An 18,988-nucleotide genomic window follows, 5' to 3' on the forward strand; every position below is an offset into this window, starting at 1 on the left:
TCTACACCCTTGCATTACCAGTGCCAATATCTATAACATGTCAGTATTCTCTATCAAAGAAACCGTGCTTGATCTTTACTGACATCCATAAAAGATGACTGACGCAGCTTTATGCTGTCTTGCAATACATGGACATTCTACCCCTTTTTTCATTCTTACCATATTCCAAATTGCACACATAAGCAACGGCATTACTATAAACATATTTATTTAGTCTCATTCTACCCTTTCGTATAATCCATATCCATGCCATTACAATAAAATCCTAGATTTTGTATTAAATTCTGTCTATTCAAGTTGTCCTGAATAGTGATATTTTACAGCCGTTATTCAGATAGAATATATCGTATATAATCCGAGAATACAAGGTCTTGCTTGCTTCAGATTCGATTAGATATTCAAATAATAATTTTGACTAAGTGGTTGCCATGGTTACAATTGGCCTGTCAAGAGTATCTTTTTATGTCAATGATTTATTAAATAATAATGTTAGCATGATATGAGTTTAAGGGATAACAATAATGGATTTAGATTCTAAAGTAACATTGCAGTCTAATTTCAAGGATGATCCCAATGTAGTTTCATCATCAGAGAGGATGGATTCTGCAAAACTCTCTGGTCTTGTATTATTGACGATGGATTTCTTGCTTGTACTTGCATTGAACCCTGTCTGGCTGCCACTATTTCGAAACAATTTACCCTTGGGAAAGTAAGCCATGAAAGGCACACATGTAACTAGTAGCATAGAAAAGACAAAACATAACCAAAAGAATCCAATGATATCATTCAGCTTGGATAGAAAGTAGCCCAAAAACAAACCAACCCCTGACATGAGATAGATGGTGGCGAAGATGGCTGGCATGTGCTGTTGTTGGTATTGCTGTTGCTGCTGCTTGGTCTTTTCAAATTGCTGCTGTGATAAGATCTTTTGCATGGTTTTGATCGTGCTATAAACTGTGGATACAGACATGCCTGATAACGTAATGCCGCCAACAACAAGAGCTGAAACGACACTCTGGATGTTCTGATTAGGAACGCCAATCCAGATGAAAGCAGGGATCGAGATAATCATGGAGGTAAGTCCAACAATTTTTGTACCAAATCGATCACATAACCAGCCACTAACAATTGCTGATACTGCGCAAGGTAATAAGAATGTGCTGAGGACGATATTTCTGTAAGCCATGTTGAGCACGCTCATTTGAAATTCGAGTTTGATCATGAGAGACGGCTGTACAGTGTATTGATTAGTATGAGAGCATTGCATCAAGTATGACTCATACCTTCAAAGCACCAAGAATGGCTGTGATGGCTATTACTTGGTACAACCAGAACATTCCGCACAGCATGCATCGAGGCTCATATCTTCAGCATCGCCAGGTCCAACTGGAATTTCTTCTGGTCTCTGTCCCTGAACCTTGTCCACCGTAATGTCATCTATCGCTTCCTCACCCACACCATCCCGACCAAACGCCTGCTACACTACTTTGAGATAGCTGAGTCACCTCTCTGCCCAATCTGTGGTAACGAAGAAAATGCTGTACACTTGTTTTTCCTCTGTTCCAGTAAGGCATCCATCTGGAAAGCTATCATCTTTGAATTTTTGTGGCCAACCGTTTCGATTGGTGATATTATCCAAGCCTGTTCCTCGCTTGACTTTGAAAACATCAAGTATGTCTCCAAATCATACATCACTGCTCACATGGTCGTACTGGTAACACTTGGCAACATTTGGCGAGCTCAAGTTCGTATGATCTTTCACTCGACTCCATTTATATGGATCGATGTGGTCCAGCAGATCAAGAACGAGCTCCTTCAACTACATGCCCAAACTGAAATTCACAAGCAATTGTAATTCTCTAATCACAATTGTCATCTATCATCTGTTCCTGTCATCTATCGCTTTATCCTAAATATAATTGAATATCATATCAATTGCGCCCACCTCTTGGTAGTGCCCTAGGGACCTACTTACACGGAGCAATCAATAAAAAAAAAGTACCTCATAGGGCGGCCAAAGTTGTTTTTGGGCGTTTTCTGGTTAAAAAACAGCACCAATCGAATGCCCTACAACATTGGCCATCCTTGATCTGCTGCTGTCAATGTGGTCTCATATCCTTTCCTTTTTATCAATCTACAACCTGTTTTGATTACATTTATAATTTGAAAGAAGCGTGAGTATATCAAGAGATGAGAGGAAAAATTGAAGGAGCAATCAGTGGCAGAAGAAACAGCTAGATGTAATGATCTACATTACATACGTTTCAATCCGCATGATTGAAACATTAGTATAACACACACACATATATATATATATATATAGATAGTCTTTTTTTTTGACAAGCATTGAACGGTAGTGAGAATATCTGTCATTACTACTCATTATATACAGTACTTTTATCACAATAAATCCATCACTTGATCCTAATATTACTCGCCCAGAAATATTTTTCATGTTTTCTAATAAATATTGCCCAAGTTTAAAGACATGCAAATAGTAACACCAATCCGCCCCTCCCTAGTAGATATATATATTATTTTTTTTACAGAATCATTGCACTCTTATTACACTAGACTTGTAACTGTTTTTTTCAAAAAATGAAGAAAATTATGCAGAATGCCCAACTCTTGAGGTGGGCATTATTTAAGGTTTTGGGCGTTTTTTTCGACCAATTGGTTGCAAGACCAAAAATAACTTTGGCCACCCTATCATAGTTTCTTGGCGATCCCAAAAAAAAGTTGAGCAAATGTGTCAGTAAGTAAGTGCTAGATGAGAGTGATCGTTTGGTGCAATTCTAGGGGCCTAAAACGGCTTCTGACCTGAGAAATCACATCTCAAATGCATCCAAATCAAGCTGTATTTTACTTACTTTCGAGTAGTAAGGTCTGCTATTAGTATGCTGTGGGCCCTTAAATGAATTTTTTGTATTGCTACAGACGAAGTGCATTGTAAGAGAGTCAAATCAACAGCTATGAGTGGCTTTCACATGCCAGTGGAAGGTCAAAAGACTCACACTATCAGGGTATTTGATGCTTTATACGATATTTTGCTCGATAATAATTTTTTGATCCCGTCTTTTATGGACATTGCTGTTCAGGATATAGATTAAGCTCGAAACGGTAAGACAAAACTCCTCCGTGATCTTGTGATGACTTTTGTTACACAGGTATAGGAACCTGTAAAAGTTTTTGTTATGAAAAGTGTTGTTGCAAAATTGAAGGGAAGGATGCTAACACTACATTTGCTTCTAACTCTACGGGAAATGATAATTGAAAGTTGCTTTACTTTTGGTGATGTCTCAAATTAACTGTAGAATACATGGGGGAAAGTGGCATCTCATTCTGTCATGCTTTATTGACGCGTATTGCTATCAAAAAAGAAACTAAAACACTATTTTTTGAAGGCAATTGAAGGTATAAAGGTGCATTCATGCTGTAAATTCTCCCTCTTTACCTTTTGTTCTCGTTTGAATAATTACTATCAAAATGTTGTTACGCTCAGGCTATGAATACAGTGTAAGTATCATGACACAAGACAACTACCGCAAAGCAATATTTCGTACTGACATATAAGCATTCATGCCTAGTTCTCTGCTCCTACCTCTACCACTAGCATCCGCAGCAGTAGAAAGAGAAAGTCGGCAGATGATGAGTTGGATGAGCGACCTTTGAAGAGACAGGATACTACTCTTGTCCTTCAAGGGGAGCCATCTATCTCCTCTCATCTTACTCCTCTAGTTGCACCTCCCTCCTCTTCCAATCCGCCTCTACCTTCTTCTTCTTTATCCGAATTACCTTCAGTGGGGGATGGAAGCAACTCTTTCGATGATACAGTTCCTGTGGAGGAAGAGTCTGCTGGCAACGAGAGGGGTTCTCGGCGGGTACGTTTCCACAAAGACGTGGTTACGTACCTGTTTGAGGCCGACGATGAGCCTTGTAGAGCGGCAGACCACAAGTATGTTGATTACTTTGATTACATCTAATGTCTGCCAATCTCAGGGTTCATCATTCTCTTTTTACTGCGTTCCTTTCCTTTTCCTTCTTTCCGTACAAAATCAGCAACAACATCAACAGCGTCCCAAATCTCTCAATTTACAGCAAAAGCATTCTTACTACCCACTAATGGATGGATACTATCTAATCAGTGTTCACCGTTGTATACAAGATATCAAGGTAAGCTATTGACGTCTAATGACTGCCCACGCTCTGCTAAAACCAGTACAGATTACCATAACATGCCAGCCAACAAGACCAAAGAAATTGCACTTGAATATTCAGTGACATCTATGAGAAATGGCCAATGCAGCTTTATGCTCTCTTATTGCAGATGCACAATAGCAATACCATTAGTTTAATGCATTGTATTCAATGTAATTTCGCCCTTTTATACTTTAATCCCATACTCCTAATAAAACTATGTTTTGTATTAAATTTTATCTATCTAAATATCTTTGAATAACAGTACTGTACAGCAATCTCTTATGTCGCAAATATGGTAAATGTAATAAATCATACAAAGTGTAATTCGCTTTATATCAGACCAACGAATGACTCAAATATTGATTGCATTTGACCTGGCATTATTTGTTAAGCCAAAACAGTGAGAACGATCAAAGTTTATTTGTTCTTTTATATGGCCCTTCTCATTTCAAATGCTACATCTTCTATTCGTCGCCCAAGTCATTTATGGTTGTTAAACATAAAATCAATCTCTTCCAAAGTTTTTCCTTTTGTTTCGGGTATAAGCACCACACCAACGAGTGTCAATACAGAGCAGGCACCAAAAAATAGATAGACGCCAGAGATGGTGTAAGCCATAAAGAAGGGCGTGCAATAAGTAATCACAATACTACCAGCCCAGCTGATAGCATATGTCAAGGAAAGCCCTTTGGCACGACAACGCATACTAAATATTTCTGCTGTATATACATAGTTTGCGACTCCCCAAGTACCGGCAAAGGAAGCTGAAAATACGTAAATGCATAAAATAATGACATACCTAGCATATGGATTAGCTACAATCACAGTATCGTCTTTAGCTACACAAGTGTAAAGATAAAAGATGAATCCAACAGTAAACATGCATATAGCAGAAATGGTTGAGCCGATAAGAAACAGTGCCTTTCTTCCCCAGAGATCTATCCACCATTGCAGTGATAGAGCAGTAAAGACAAGCGAAAGGAACCCAATGCCCCCTGTCAATGCCAGCGATATCGAAACATCACTAAAACCCGCATTTTTGAATATTTGAGGGGCATAGTACGATATAACCACATTCCCGGTGAAGCAGGTAGCAACGGATATGAAAAATGCATGTAGTGCTCTCTTCAAATTGGAACCTTGAAACAGCTCTGCATAAGTGCGGTCTTGGCCATCCAGCTTCTCAGTTTCAATCAATGTCTTGATCTCCAGATAATCTTTTTGTACCACTTTATGCTGTTGTGGCAAATGATGCAGTTTTGACAGCACAGCAAGACCCTCGGCCTCTCTTCCTTTATCGATAAGCCATCTTGGTGAATATGGCAGAAAACAGATAGCGACCGCAAACAATAGACAAGTGATGAGCTGCACCAGCCAAGGCATCCGCCAGCTCCAATGGGAAGTATAGTAGCTGCTTTCAAACGTGACAAAATAGCCCACCATCTGACCAAATGATCCCAAAAGTGCAAATATGCTGATGAGTCGGCCACGAATATCTGGTGGTGCAATCTCTGATTGATATAAGGGTATCGCATTCGTCATGAGACCGGTGCCTAAGCCGCCTATCAGCCGCCCAAGAAGTAATGTGTGCGCACTGAATCCTGATAGCTCACAAGAAATACCTAGCACAAGAAAGCAAGTAGCAAGTAGCATGGCGTACGTTCTTCCAATGCCATCTTGGTACAAAAGTTAGTTATTAAAACTGTCAAACATGAGAATGTACCATAATGATAGTTACCACAGAAATAACCAGAAAAAAAGGCACCGCACATGGATGTAACCAGGTAGGATGCCAGTAGAATACTCTCATAGTAAGCTAAAGATCCATTAATAAAAAATCTGCTTTGAAACATTGGCAGCGAGATGATGCTGGATATGGAGCCTGTATCGAATCCGCAGATAAACCCACCCACTGCGGCTATAAGGCTGTATAAGTAGACGGATGTTCTAAAAGGTATAATTGCATCTTGCAACAGTAGTGGAGTTGCCTCTGTAATGAGGTTAATTGATGCTGGCATAGGATCAGTGTGTGATGTGACACTGATACACAATGTTTGTCTAGAGGATATAAATAAAAAAGAGAAACAGAAAGAGATCAATTATGAAATAACCTAAACTTTTGAACGGGTTGTACGCGGAGCCTTAAAGAGTTGATTCTGCTGATCCCTTGCTAGCATGATACAATCATAATTGGTGCCTGAATGGTGCTTTTCTAAACATTAAATAGATTCTTCTTGATTTTTATTAAATGGTGATTTTATTTAGTTCTTAAAAAATAGCCATGATTCATGCTGTTGTTGCTTTTTCAATGACACGATCGAAAACATTTACTCTACACACCAGTGCTTGTACAACAAACATGCAATTACCATTTCACAAACATTTGTTAGCAAGGTACAATTGGCATTCTCTTACGACCATTGGTGGAAATGCCTTTATGCTTCTTTGACTTGCTGACGGTGACACCAATCTCGTCACATTTTGATAGAGCCAAACTCAATCGCACTGCCATTCTGTACTCGAATGCATATTTTGTACAGGACAGAGCCTTTTCCCAAACCTTGCGGCTCCTTTCGTAATTTTTCATGCCCCAGCTGGTTACTCCAGACTCTGTTCAACACTATTAGCATGTCTTCTGAACTGCATGTTGATATACTGTACCCCAGTAGGTGAATGGAATAATCCATGTCTCTGATTTCAGCTGGTGCTTGTGATCCATGATCCAATTGAGATGAGCAATGCTGTCACTGTATCGTTTCAATGCGTTCAAAACTGATGCTTTGATCAGCAAGAGGATGGCGCGTTGATCGTAATAGTCTGGTGGATTGGCTGATGGCACCAATTCTCGCAATCGGATCTTGTACTCTGCTCTCTCCCTTTCGTATATCAATTCCAACGTACTCTGCACAATCAAGAGACACACCTCCAGGGCATTCTTTTGCATTTGATCAAAGGCATTCCATACCAGCAAGAGCTCCAGTCCAGGCAAGCAAAAATCCATGTCCTGATAGCCGCTCTTTTGAAAAAACTCGACCTTTTGCTGAACGTACACATCAATGTACGACTTTCTTTGCTGCTCATTTACTTTTTGAGGTACTTCTGCAAATGCTAAAATGCTCTCAGCGCGTTTCCCAAGCATACCACGGCAAGCGCCAATAAAGTATTGACAGAATGCTGGAGACCAGTAGTACTTTTCTTTTCTCAGCTTTTCAAAGTACACCTCTGCTGATACCCAATCGAGCTGTAATGCAAAGTTGAAGCCAATCTCATAGCTGCCCATGTGTGACATGGCCTCATGAGCCCATTCACCACGACTAGAATCCACGGCAAACGTGAATGACTGCGTCGATAGTGGAAGATTGCGTGCAATGCGGCTGATGCGAGCAGCATAAAACAAGAAGAAGCAAGAGCTTGGGTGGCTCTTTTGCGCGTTTGTAAGGCATTCCACTGCGGGTCCCATCAGTTCTTTGGTATAGATTTGAGGAACAAATGATGATAGAATGGAAAAGTATGTCAGCAATCTAAACAGCATGTCTTGTTAGCATGGCCTATACATCTGCTTGATCTGCAATACTTACACCAAGGAGGCCAAAGGAGCTCGAATGCCTTTGCCTTCAAGACACAGCTTGAGCAACGCAAATCCCAATTGTTTATCACTCTTGAAGCCGAGGGTTGAAAATATTTTGAGGATCTTTGGCGGCAATGACGACAGTAACAAGTGCACCGTGCCGATGCCAAATTGTATTGCTGATACTGTATTTCTGTCCATGTATTTCGTATATGCCTGCCCCATTCTTTTGTGTTCTTGCCACACCACCGTGTAACATCCATAGGCTTGTACGTGGTCGTGTCAGTCAATTAAGGCTCTCTTTGATTATATGCAAACATACCTCTTCTCAAATTGAGTCCACATTTAACATAGCCAACGACGCTTTCCTGAGTCAGCTGTAGCATACCCATCAGTAAACAGCTCTCTGCCTTTACGACGTTGGCTCGCAACACGCCATTTGGTAAGAATTTTGGACCGTCATTTGAGTAGCTGGTATCGTCCGTCTTCATTGTCACTACAGGAGGACAGCTGGGAAGTCCAGTCTGATTAGAAGAAACCATAGTCGACAAGTAGGAGGACCATGTGCTCTTGTATGGCTTTTTAACCGCTGCATTATCAATCTGTACTGCTGCAATATTGTACGCGAGTGTAAGGGTATCCATGGCGAGCTGAATATCATCTTCATTGTATGTCTATATGTCGAAATTGGTATATAAACCCTTTGTTGATATTTGGCACTTACCATCATGGCTTTAATGAATGTCATGGCTCCCAAACCAAGAGCATACAGTGGATCACTAATAACTATAAGTTGACGGTCTATCTTTGGATGGCAAAAGAGCTCTACCTGTAGCATCTCTTTTGAAACAGTGATTTCGCCTTTAAAAAATTGTTGTCAAACATGTACTTCATGCCTTTTCGCACAGGCTCATCTATACACCCAAACAAATGAGCTGCAGCTCCAAGTACGTTTTGAAAAGGCATGCACTTACCCGCTTCTTCTTGTTCTCGAGGCCCTAAGCGATTGACAGGAATGTTCTTGATGCTTTTATCTAGGTTGTTCAAACTGCTATTGTACAGTTGAGTATCGATGGGAGGTCCCAAAGAGTATTCAATGTCCTGTGTATCCGTGCTGTTTATGCCGCGCTCTTGTGCTGGTTTCAAGTGGGCATTTGCTTGTGCTTTTTGGCGTTCCTGTAGAATGCCCAGGTTTCGAATGACAATTTCCATGGCTGGCAAATGCACTTGAGTTTCTTTTGGTAGCTCATGATCATAGTCCATGTCGATGTCTTCAATGTCCTCATCACCATAATCCGTGCCGCTTTGACGTTCTAGACTGAGCGATGTTGGTATAGCCCTGTATGAGGCTGATGACACAGTATCCATGGCATCCTCTCTCTCTACTGATAACTGTGCCACTGTAGCATCATTGCAGGCTTGTAATTCCACACTCTCCTTGAAAGGATCTATGTCTCCCATATCAAACAATACTTGATTTGACTGATTGCAATCCAGTGAAACAGGTGTTGGTGTAGTACACTGCTCACTGGACACTTTTGGTAGCAATTGATTCATTATATGCAAGTGAAAGAAAAGAAGCAGAAAAAAAAAGAGAAACGTTTTCCAGGATTGATAGCGTTTAATATGTATAACAAGAAACTGCCTCCCGTTTTTCTGTTGTATTACCCTGACATGAGCTACTCCTTTCAAATTTTCATTAATGCGATTATATTCCCTCGATAGTCTTTGTCCTCTCCTGATTTACAATTCGCATTTAATATGATACTGCAACTGATATATTGGTGTCTAGCAGTAATTCCTGCAACACTCTGTTTGATGTTTCAACCTGCTTATATATATATTCGGTATCAGTAATAGGCTTTGAGGTGTTTCCCTTTCTTTTCTCTCTTCATGTGCATCAATGAAAAGCAACATGTCAGCTCATTGCCAACGCCTGTTCACTGATGGTCAACGCCTTTTTGTCGGATATTCAGTGCCTATTTACGGACGCCTCTTCCGCAAACAACATGTTTAATCGACCTACTATGAATGCCAATACCTCCATCTCGCAAGTTACGGGCGAGATTGGCGCTCCACGGGAGTTTTCTGGTTTCCCTGTTTCAAATATCTTTGGGACTCCTGAAACCTACGAGCTTCAATCAGAGGTTTTTGGAGCATACAAGGAAAGCATCGAAACCAAAGTGCCTGATAACCATACACTTATCATTCTCAGTCGAGTACAGGAGATAACGATTCAGCCAAGAGTGTAAAATCTGACATGAAGCTCATTCAACTCGAAGGCTACAGTCTGTTGACTCGAATAATGACATTTCAATCTCTCTCTTTCTCAATTACTTATTCTGCCTTATCATTCTCTTCTAAATCAATATTTTCCTCTTCCAGGATCTAGCAATATCCAATCTTCAAATAAAACAAATTGAATTCACAGCTTTCTGTTGCACTTAAAATATTATAGCAAAGCAAAGCAGATTGAGATGCTCTGATAGTGCTGGTTTTGATGTATGCCTATGCCAAAATCGGCCATTGCCAAGCTACTTGACTATTACTACCATTTACACCGTCATCGCTCCTATGCAAAGTAAAATTACCACTGGAATCATAGATGTTGCTTTGATGGTACATATTGATGACCATGCCAGCAAGACATCTAACCCTCTGAATTGCAATTGAATCGACACAGGTCATTGCAAGTAGCTCTTGCAAAGAAAAAAAAAAAAAAAAAACCTAGATAATTACTCTCGGTGACATGGTTCCCAGAAGGACCGCATCATCTATCATGGGATTAGACTACATGTAGTGAATGGATAGCATACCCTTCACTATGAGATAAATATAGTCGCCCATCTCATGCTGTTGGTTAATCCCAAGCTGTTCTTTTTAATTATCGAGACTAGTTGTGCAATTAGCATTATGCAAGCGAACATTGGCATTAGATGGCTGCCGTTCCTGAAATTGGCATTAAAGTCTTGAGCATTCCCAGCACCAAAATCAAATCAATAATGTATGCTACTATCCGAGCAAGTTCGCATAATGATTATGATCGAATCTGCAGTGTTTAATAGTTGGATGTGTCTCATGGTTCAACGCTTTTGATTGTGTTTGGTGACGTGCGATCGGTTTTTCTCAGCTGCTACGCCCTTTTTAAAAGCAATCTCCTTTTTCGCACCTCTTTTTCTTTCTTCTCAAATCAATTAAACAGCAAATAAGGTAGATTCACATCGCATTAAACCAACAGTAAGTAGCAAGAAAGGAAGCCATTTATCTGCAGCGAAAAAAAAGAGAAGCATTTTGTTTATATCCTTTTCTTTTTTCTTTACTTTTTTGCATCTCTGTTTTCTTAGGTTTATTTGATCATAATACCTTGCTTTTTTTAACTCATTTTTACCCTCAAAGAGACGCTTGTAAGTGCTTTGTTTTTATCTGTTACATTCGAGCGACGCGACATACTAGATTCTTTGCTCTTTTGCCGTTCTAACCATCTTTTTGTATCTTTTTTTCTCTCTTTTTTTTCATTATCGCGCAATCTACTTTGTACATCTATTTACTTATTACATTCATTGGTGTGTCCATGCTCTCAATTTCAAAATCTCTACTCGAAACTATCAATTTCATACAAACATTCATGTTAGTTTTCTTTCCCCCTTTTTTTTCAACCTTATTATCTCCTTGAAAGCACTGCAATCTGATCAATTTGACAATGGTTTATTAATTTTCTCCTTTGTCTTTTCTTTTATTTAGATTCAACATCACAACACACTAAATATCAATGGCCTTTAGAATCAAACACAATGAAACGCTCAAACGATGCTCAACAACAGGATGACAACAAGAAGCCTCGCTACTCCAATCACAGGTAGGTTTTGCCTCCTTCACATTAGACAGGAGTACTCATCGTGCTCTAGTGATCTGTATGCTCAGTATGGTATGATGCCTCAGTATGGTCAAGGAAATCCATTTGCACAAGGTGCTGCTGCAACTACTGGCTACGGTAGTTTTGTTCAACCTAATACTGCTGCTGCCATGTACGCTATGGGCTATGGCAATCCTCATGCAATGATGGCTGGTCAATACGGTGGTGCTTATCCTCAGGCTTTCAATGCAGGCGCTGTTGGTGGCAGTGCAATGCAAACAGAGCCTTTGCGTTCGATTTATTTAGGCAACTTTTCCAAAGATATGGACCCTCATGATGTGCTCAAGTGTGTTCATACGGGCCTCGTTGATTCCTTCCGTGCCATGCCTGAAAAGAGCTGTGCTTTCTTGACATTTGTTGAACCAGCTGCTGCCCAGATGTTCTATCAAGAGTTCCTTACCAAGAAGCTGATTGTGGGCGATACAGAGATCAAAATTGGATGGGGTAAACCTACAAAGATGCCTCCTCTTAGAAAACAACAAATCCAAAACGGTGCTACTCGTAATGTCTACTTGGGTCGTTTGACTGAAGCCGATACAGAAGAGACGATTCAAGCCGCAGTATCTGAATTCGGACCCATTGAGCAAATCAAGCTGCTCCGTGAAAAGAACATTGCTTTTGTTCATTTTCTCAATATTGCTGCTGCAACCAATTGTGTGGCCGCTTTGACTATTGACGAGGTGTGGAAGAACAAGAGAGTCAACTATGGGAAAGACCATTGCGCTGATTTGACTGAGCAATTCAATCCTGCTGCTGCATACAACCATCCTTACGCTAACATTGCTGCCAATTACGCTGCCCATATTGGGCTTGAACCCTACACTATGAATGTCAACTATACTCCCTTTCAAGCCAACGACAACGCAGCTCAACGCACCCTTTACTTTGGTAACATTCATCCTGAAGCCACCTGCGAAGATCTCTGCAACATCATTCGTGGTGGCACCTTATTCCAAATTCGCTATTTTCCCGAGAAGCATATTGCTTTCGTCACATTCATGGATGCTGAAACCGCATTGACAGTTCACAATCATGCAAGTACTACTGGATTCATCATCAAGGGAAGAAAGGCTCGTGTTGGTTGGGGTAAGCCAAGTAAGATTCCTCTTGCAATGTTATTGGCTTATCAGAATGGAGCAACTCGTAACATTTACCTGGGTGGTATCGATGACAAGTTTTCCGCCGAAAAACTGCGTACAGATTGTGCTCGCTATGGTGAAATTGAATTGGTCAACTTATGCCAGGAGAAGAATTGCGCATTTGTCAACTTTACATCTATGAGTAGTGCGGTTGCCGCAATCCAGGGCTTGAAGAAGTTCAATGCTGAATATGCTGATCTCAAGATTAACTATGGCAAGGATCGATGTAGCAACCCTTGGAAGGTAATGAAGAAGGGAAAGCCAGCAGGCAATACTACTACCAATATCAAGAGGGAGGATAACGAAACCCCTAATGATGCGGCTGCTGCCGATAGTTCAAAGCAAGGCGAACAAGTTAATACTTTTAATAAGCCCAATAAAATTGAAAATTAATGCGTAGTATATAAATATAAATATGAATGGGTTCAATAAAAGATAGAAAGTGGGTGCTTTGAGTAGTCGTGTTGCAAGCGTATATAATGAATGTTGTTCTGACCTAAATCAACGTTTTTGTAATAAAGAAAGGTATAGGCTTGAATGGTGCAAATCGCAATACCATTCAAGCGACACTTTAAATCAGCTTAATGTAATGACAGATTATATCAAAGGCTTCCTACTGTGAGGGCTTTTATAGTGAAGGTTAGAGATGGATGAACGTTACTAAGGACGAATCCGTATAATTGAAAATTAGTGTTACACGTTCTCAAAGATACCGTAGTAGCGGGATGTTATCTGATGGTACGATATTTATCAGATTTTAAATATCAGGAACCATCGCCATCAAAGCAACCCTGCAATTAAGCGACTTAGCAAATCAAGCACATGTGACCTATTTTTTCTTCAGTGTATTCTTTAGTAAGCATTTCAGTTATAATAGTACAATGTACAATGCATTCAGGTAGCATTAGAGGCTTCTCTTTTGAGTTACAGCCTTCTAGAGGTTCCTTGAAATCAGATAATATAAACTGAGAGCCAAACCAAGCGCGGTCTGGTGGTTTATCCGTCCGTTTCTGCTATAAAATTTGATTTTCTTTGGTATTACACTAAAAGGTCTCAAATCTTATTTAGGTTGTGAATGGTAAAAAGAAAACAAGAGAAAACAGGGATCCATTAGAGTTTAAACGACGAGAAAAGCTTTCAGTTCTACCAGATCACACATATATAAATGGCCTTCCACGAAACTGCGTACTTGTTTCTTCTTTTCCCACATCTTTCCTCTTGTTATAAATCAAAATGCGTTCTGCCCTTGCCATTGCCGTTGTTGCTGCTGTTGCCGTTGCTGTCCCTGCCGAGGATTGTAATCCTTCATACAATGTCGCTACTTCTGGTACTTGTTTCACCAATTGTAATGTGGTAAGTGATTCGAAGTGTGCAGGTGTCTGTCTTTTATCAGATTTTAATGTGATGTGTTAGAATGCCGGTAACTCTTTCGTGCCTGGCTGGACTATGGATCACACTTCTCCCAACTTTATCCCTTCTCTTACTCTCATGTGTAATAAGGGTACCTCCGAATACTTGGCTTTCATGTCAAAGGCTGGTATGTGTATGGCTGGCTGTCCTGATGATCAAGCACTCTTCAACAATGAATTTGCTGGTGCCTGTGCTTGGTGGGCTGAACACAAGAATGATAAGTGTGGTGAGGTTGGCGCTTCACCCAACGCTACTGCTTCTGCCTCTGCCTCTGCCTCTGCTTCTTCAGCTGGTGCTGCTCAAAGCTCATCTGCCGTTGCTGATAGCGCTGCTTCCACTTCTGCTGCTGGTCAGGCTTCTGCCAAAGTACAAAACTTGGTTATTGCATTGGCTGCTGGTGCCGCTTACTTTGCTCTTTAAATTCTTTCACTACACATTCTATCTTCACCCATTGTACCATAACCACCTAATTTATAACTTATAGCGTAAAGAAAATTGACAGAAATTTAACATCATCTTATCAAACTACATTATTATATCACTCAATGTTATAATTCAATTTTTATTTGTCTTAATAAACTCAAGTATGACCATATAATGCTTTCGGCACCTAACATGTGATTTGTATAATCTGATTCTTAAGAAAGATGTGATTTGATTAATATGATGCCAATTCAGAAATAGCAAATGGAGATATTGGAGACTGTTTTCTTTGTTCAATGGTCTCCACCATGATGCAGTCTGTAAACATGCAACACACTCTGTATCTCCTTTGAGATATCATTATAATGGCCCACTATATAGATGCTTTCGAGTGAGTCCAAAAAAATAGTCTTGTACACCTTTCGCAGACCGATGTAATCAGATCTTTCCATCTTTTCTATGGAGCACTCGTGTATTGACTCCATACCTCGGCTATACGCTTGATATGCACAAAGAGAGCGGAGAAATATCTACCATTGTAAAAAGGATCTGATAACAGATTGTCTCAAAAGAGGCGAGTGTAGTTGTACAAATACTGGTCCCTCCTGCTTGATGCATCCATTCTGATTGACGCATATTCTCATTCAGTATTAAGGGCTTCGCAAAAAGAAGTGCAGATTCAGTATGCCGCCATTAGCGACATTTATCTGATGCAACTCCATTCAAATGTCAAATGCTTACTCTTTTTTGTGGAACACAAATTCTACATAGTTTATCCAACAGTGCAACCATGACCATTTGAGTGTACCGCTTACAAAGGCAAAAGTGTTGTTCAACCACGATTTCTATTTCCTAAATGTGCGTTCTATGGGGATTTTGATTATAATCTCTTTTTGTCTCATACAAATAATCAAATACTTAACGATGAAAATTGCAGTCGATCAGAAGAGCAGCCAGATGAGTATTAGAACATGAGTCACTGATAAAACCGTTGTGCTATATGATCATTGCACATTGAAGCTCGTTTGTATATGAGGAAAATATTCATTTGCGACTCGAGAGGAAAAAGCCTTACAAACAAGCAACATAGTGGCAACCTGAAGGCAGTTAGAGATTTTACAATTGAAAGTAAATAACTAAGAGCACGCACACGGAGAGCATGTATTTTGTATCAGCATCATGGTTAAAAATGGCAGAAATATACACGCAAAGCGATCAGGGATAATAAATCCGCTCTATGATAAATTACAATTCAGGAATTGAATCAATTACACGGTATACATATACATATTATAATTTCTCATCAATGGCTTTACATATAAAAACGAAAACTTTACATGTAACGTTTCAACACATACCATCGCCATACTCATGTATACATATTAAAACGATATGGCAAGTATACACGTTTGCCAAAGCATACAATTAACTCTTGGGACGGTTGTTGATTGACTCTGATGAAACGTATAATCGTTTAAGTATTGATATGAGACTTGTTCGGGTACCTTGCGTTTAAGAAAAAAGTGTATTCAATGCTAGCATTTTTAATAGGTTTGCTAATAACACGAATTAAGCAATGCATTCTATAAATTCAGCGGCTTCCTCATTGAAAGTGAAAAGGAGGGGAGGCATAATATATTGAATATGATAGCAAGAGTATTCGTATGAAGATTCTAATAAGGTATTTTTTAGAAGCTTTTGCGAGTGAATTGGTCGATCAAAGAAGTGAGGATTCACAGCGTTTCCTCTGTTAGCTCAGTTATCAACAGTAATCCATCAAGTATAACAATGCAGCTTAACAATCTATTGAGGACATCCAATATGTCTACATCGTATCTATTCCCATTATATCCCACTAGATACCTAATCTATTCTAATTATCCATTCACACAATTCATCTTTATGTTATTCATGATTTATAATCCTAATTTTCAATCATTCGTTTTAATTAAGACCAAATTATTTATCAATAAAACGGGGCAACTTAGTTCCACTAGCTATTTAATTCTGATAACTCATAAACCCTGACCAAAATTTCTAGTACATAAGTCAAACATTGTGTTGACAAAACGCCCGTGGCTTCATTTCATACATTTTAAACTGAGAATGTATCCCCATAGAATGGCATATCTTCATATTGAAGCATCTTGACTATATTCCTTCTGTTTATGCTAATAACCCTATGAACCAAACACCACTATATTTACGAAAGCTCCTCAAACTAGAACGCAGGTTCGATGTTTCGGACTCCGATTTCGGAGCTTTTATTAAATTTGAACCTCCGCTTTTGTCCTTTAAACGATGGTGCAATTGAAATTTGCGTAGGTAGCATGGTTGTTGAGAGAAGGGAGATTTTAGAAAATAGTTAATTTTGAATATGATTTATCAGAAATAAATTATTTATAAAAAGAGTATGAAATTAATCAGGTAAAGAATATCGTTTATTACATTGGAAATAAGAGGGTTTATATACTATTCGAATTGAGGGATTTGATGTGAGGATAAGGTATTAGATGGGTTGATTTGGGTGATAGGATAATAGATCCAATCTATTATCCTGAACATGCCATTATTCGGATCGTAACTGAATCCTGTTTCATGTCAAAGTTTATGATCTGATATGATCTGTGCTTTAACTAATTGCTCCTACGCATTTGGAGATCCGGTTTAGAAATGACACATCAGAATAGATGTTGCTAGTAAAAGTTTTTAAACTACTATATGAATGTGGTATGTATGTATAGTGAAAGTTGTAGAAGAAACTCTTTTTGACTAGGGCATGTTTGATGTGGGGTTGTGGAAGATAATGCAAATGAGTAATGACGGAAAATGTTCCAAATGACCAATTTTCAAAGGGCCATATTTCAGAATTTTATTAAGTGAACGAGAGCTTCAAACTTAATAGCTTCTGTTTCTTTTTCAATTCTCTATACAATGGTATAGTTATTATAGATAAATAAAAAAAAGGTTGAATATCCCTATTAAGTACAAAGAATAAAAGGATTATTATTTGTAGCTTATAAAAAATGTTCGATATTATAAAAACAAGAAAAGACTTATTTGAATAAGATCAGACACAAAAACTAAAGATTTATTGATGAAGACAAGAGTTATTTTATTTATACTAAGTTCTGAATGCCAAAGTAGCAATTTATCTTGTACAACGCTTATCACATCTGATGAACCTCAGTATTTAGATAGCTGAGATGCTCTTCAATTATCATAACTTGTCCATGTTGTTGCACAACACAGACATATCTACCCATCAAGAATACCTTAATCTTGATAGACAGTTGTAGCCCTTCTGACACAACAATCCCCTGCTTGTAGTTCATAAAATATATGATTTTGAGCAAATTTATGAAGGGAACGTACATCTGGTACTTAAAACTTTTATATTATAATGGATATAGCGTAGAGCTATCGAATGGTCTTTGTTTTGTGCGAATCCAGTGAGTATTTGTCGAGAAATGGTCAAAAAAGGGTATCATGCAAAATCATGGATTTTTGTTCAAAATCTACGTGTGATAGGTCACAATTTTTTGGTCAGGACAAGATTTTCAATATTTCATGATAGAGTCATGCCAGAGCTTCAAGCAATAGCTCATTCGATAGGAAATTTTTTTGGTCTACTATGTTTAGTAATGCTTAACAAAATGTTTTAGTGACAGATACTGATTAATCTTTAGAAAACAGTGAAAAAGTCGCAAAATTTAACTTATCAAATATCAGCTGGACAATGTACAGCAAACACTTGATATAAATACCATTGTATTTTCCTTTTTTGAATTCTCTACAAATTTCATATAAGTTTGAAGGGGTGTTTACTATCAAGAAACGCGTAATTTTAAGGTCGATAGATTTAGGAATCCTATGGATCATCATTCAGAACAATATAAATTGAAGCTCCGTTTAGCCTTCGCATGTGTACACCACACAAGGATGAATTTGGCCAAGCACTATAAAAATCGGAGCGTACGAAAAGGGCCATATTAACTTGCTGGCTTTAAGTTATCGATAGATACTTGACATGATGAAGAATATTGCTTTTAAGATTAGAGAGTTGTAGCTTGCTTTGTTCAATTAAAGTAAGTCTTCCAATTTAAAGTATGCATATTCCCGAGCTTAAAAATAGCATCTCCAATGTCGATTATCTCATGAAGTACGCATTTCCAATATAATGTTCCCACTAAGAAGTTGCTCCAATATCATTATTCTACAACATATTTTAGTTTTATATGATTCTGATTTTTTTTACCTATTATGAGAACCTGGATGTACAAAATGTTTTTTGATTTTGAGATTTTCAACTTTTGGACGATCGAAAATCGATTT

At 38.8% G+C, this 18,988-nt stretch overlaps 8 protein-coding genes across 8 annotated transcripts; 5 read left to right on the top strand and 3 right to left on the bottom strand.

Moving 5' to 3' along the window:
- Positions 1-505: 505 nt before the first annotated feature.
- On the bottom strand, positions 506-1,186 carry ATC70_006466 (uncharacterized protein; the record flags this gene model as incomplete). Its single annotated transcript, XM_064825741.1, has 1 exon — positions 506-1,186. The coding sequence occupies one exon, from the start codon at positions 1,184-1,186 to the stop codon at positions 506-508; it is 681 nt and encodes a 226-aa protein (XP_064687255.1).
- An 86-nt stretch (positions 1,187-1,272) lies between these two features.
- ATC70_006467 (uncharacterized protein) lies at positions 1,273-1,855 on the top strand (the record flags this gene model as incomplete). The annotated part of the gene is made up of 2 exons (XM_064825742.1): positions 1,273-1,322; positions 1,381-1,855. 2 exons carry the CDS (start codon positions 1,273-1,275, stop codon positions 1,853-1,855), a joined length of 525 nt encoding a protein of 174 aa, XP_064687256.1.
- A 1,631-nt stretch (positions 1,856-3,486) lies between these two features.
- ATC70_006468 (uncharacterized protein) lies at positions 3,487-3,983 on the top strand (the record flags this gene model as incomplete). Its single annotated transcript, XM_064825743.1, has 2 exons — positions 3,487-3,516; positions 3,588-3,983. The coding sequence occupies 2 exons, from the start codon at positions 3,487-3,489 to the stop codon at positions 3,981-3,983; spliced, it is 426 nt and encodes a 141-aa protein (XP_064687257.1).
- A 697-nt stretch (positions 3,984-4,680) lies between these two features.
- Positions 4,681-5,853, bottom strand: ubx2 (UBX domain protein Ubx2; the record flags this gene model as incomplete). Its single annotated transcript, XM_064825744.1, has 1 exon — positions 4,681-5,853. The coding sequence occupies one exon, from the start codon at positions 5,851-5,853 to the stop codon at positions 4,681-4,683; it is 1,173 nt and encodes a 390-aa protein (XP_064687258.1).
- A 733-nt stretch (positions 5,854-6,586) lies between these two features.
- On the bottom strand, positions 6,587-9,325 carry TPI1 (triosephosphate isomerase; the record flags this gene model as incomplete). The annotated part of the gene is made up of 7 exons (XM_064825745.1): positions 6,587-6,810; positions 6,862-7,721; positions 7,779-8,034; positions 8,091-8,442; positions 8,493-8,547; positions 8,598-8,682; positions 8,743-9,325. The coding sequence occupies 7 exons, from the start codon at positions 9,323-9,325 to the stop codon at positions 6,587-6,589; spliced, it is 2,415 nt and encodes an 804-aa protein (XP_064687259.1).
- Positions 9,326-9,714: 389 nt separating this feature from the next.
- Positions 9,715-10,020, top strand: KRE5_4 (killer toxin resistant protein; the record flags this gene model as incomplete). The annotated part of the gene is made up of 1 exon (XM_064825746.1): positions 9,715-10,020. The coding sequence occupies one exon, from the start codon at positions 9,715-9,717 to the stop codon at positions 10,018-10,020; it is 306 nt and encodes a 101-aa protein (XP_064687260.1).
- A 1,539-nt stretch (positions 10,021-11,559) lies between these two features.
- Positions 11,560-13,213, top strand: USV1_4 (Up in starvation; the record flags this gene model as incomplete). The annotated part of the gene is made up of 2 exons (XM_064825747.1): positions 11,560-11,624; positions 11,674-13,213. The coding sequence occupies 2 exons, from the start codon at positions 11,560-11,562 to the stop codon at positions 13,211-13,213; spliced, it is 1,605 nt and encodes a 534-aa protein (XP_064687261.1).
- An 840-nt stretch (positions 13,214-14,053) lies between these two features.
- MAF1 (RNA polymerase III-inhibiting protein maf1) lies at positions 14,054-14,650 on the top strand (the record flags this gene model as incomplete). The annotated part of the gene is made up of 2 exons (XM_064825748.1): positions 14,054-14,173; positions 14,234-14,650. The coding sequence occupies 2 exons, from the start codon at positions 14,054-14,056 to the stop codon at positions 14,648-14,650; spliced, it is 537 nt and encodes a 178-aa protein (XP_064687262.1).
- Between the last annotated feature and the right edge of the window lie 4,338 nt (positions 14,651-18,988).

Source organism: Mucor velutinosus, assembly GCF_035048745.1.
Source record: "Mucor velutinosus strain NIH1002 chromosome Unknown tig00001547, whole genome shotgun sequence".
Classification (NCBI taxonomy): domain Eukaryota; kingdom Fungi; phylum Mucoromycota; class Mucoromycetes; order Mucorales; family Mucoraceae; genus Mucor; species Mucor velutinosus.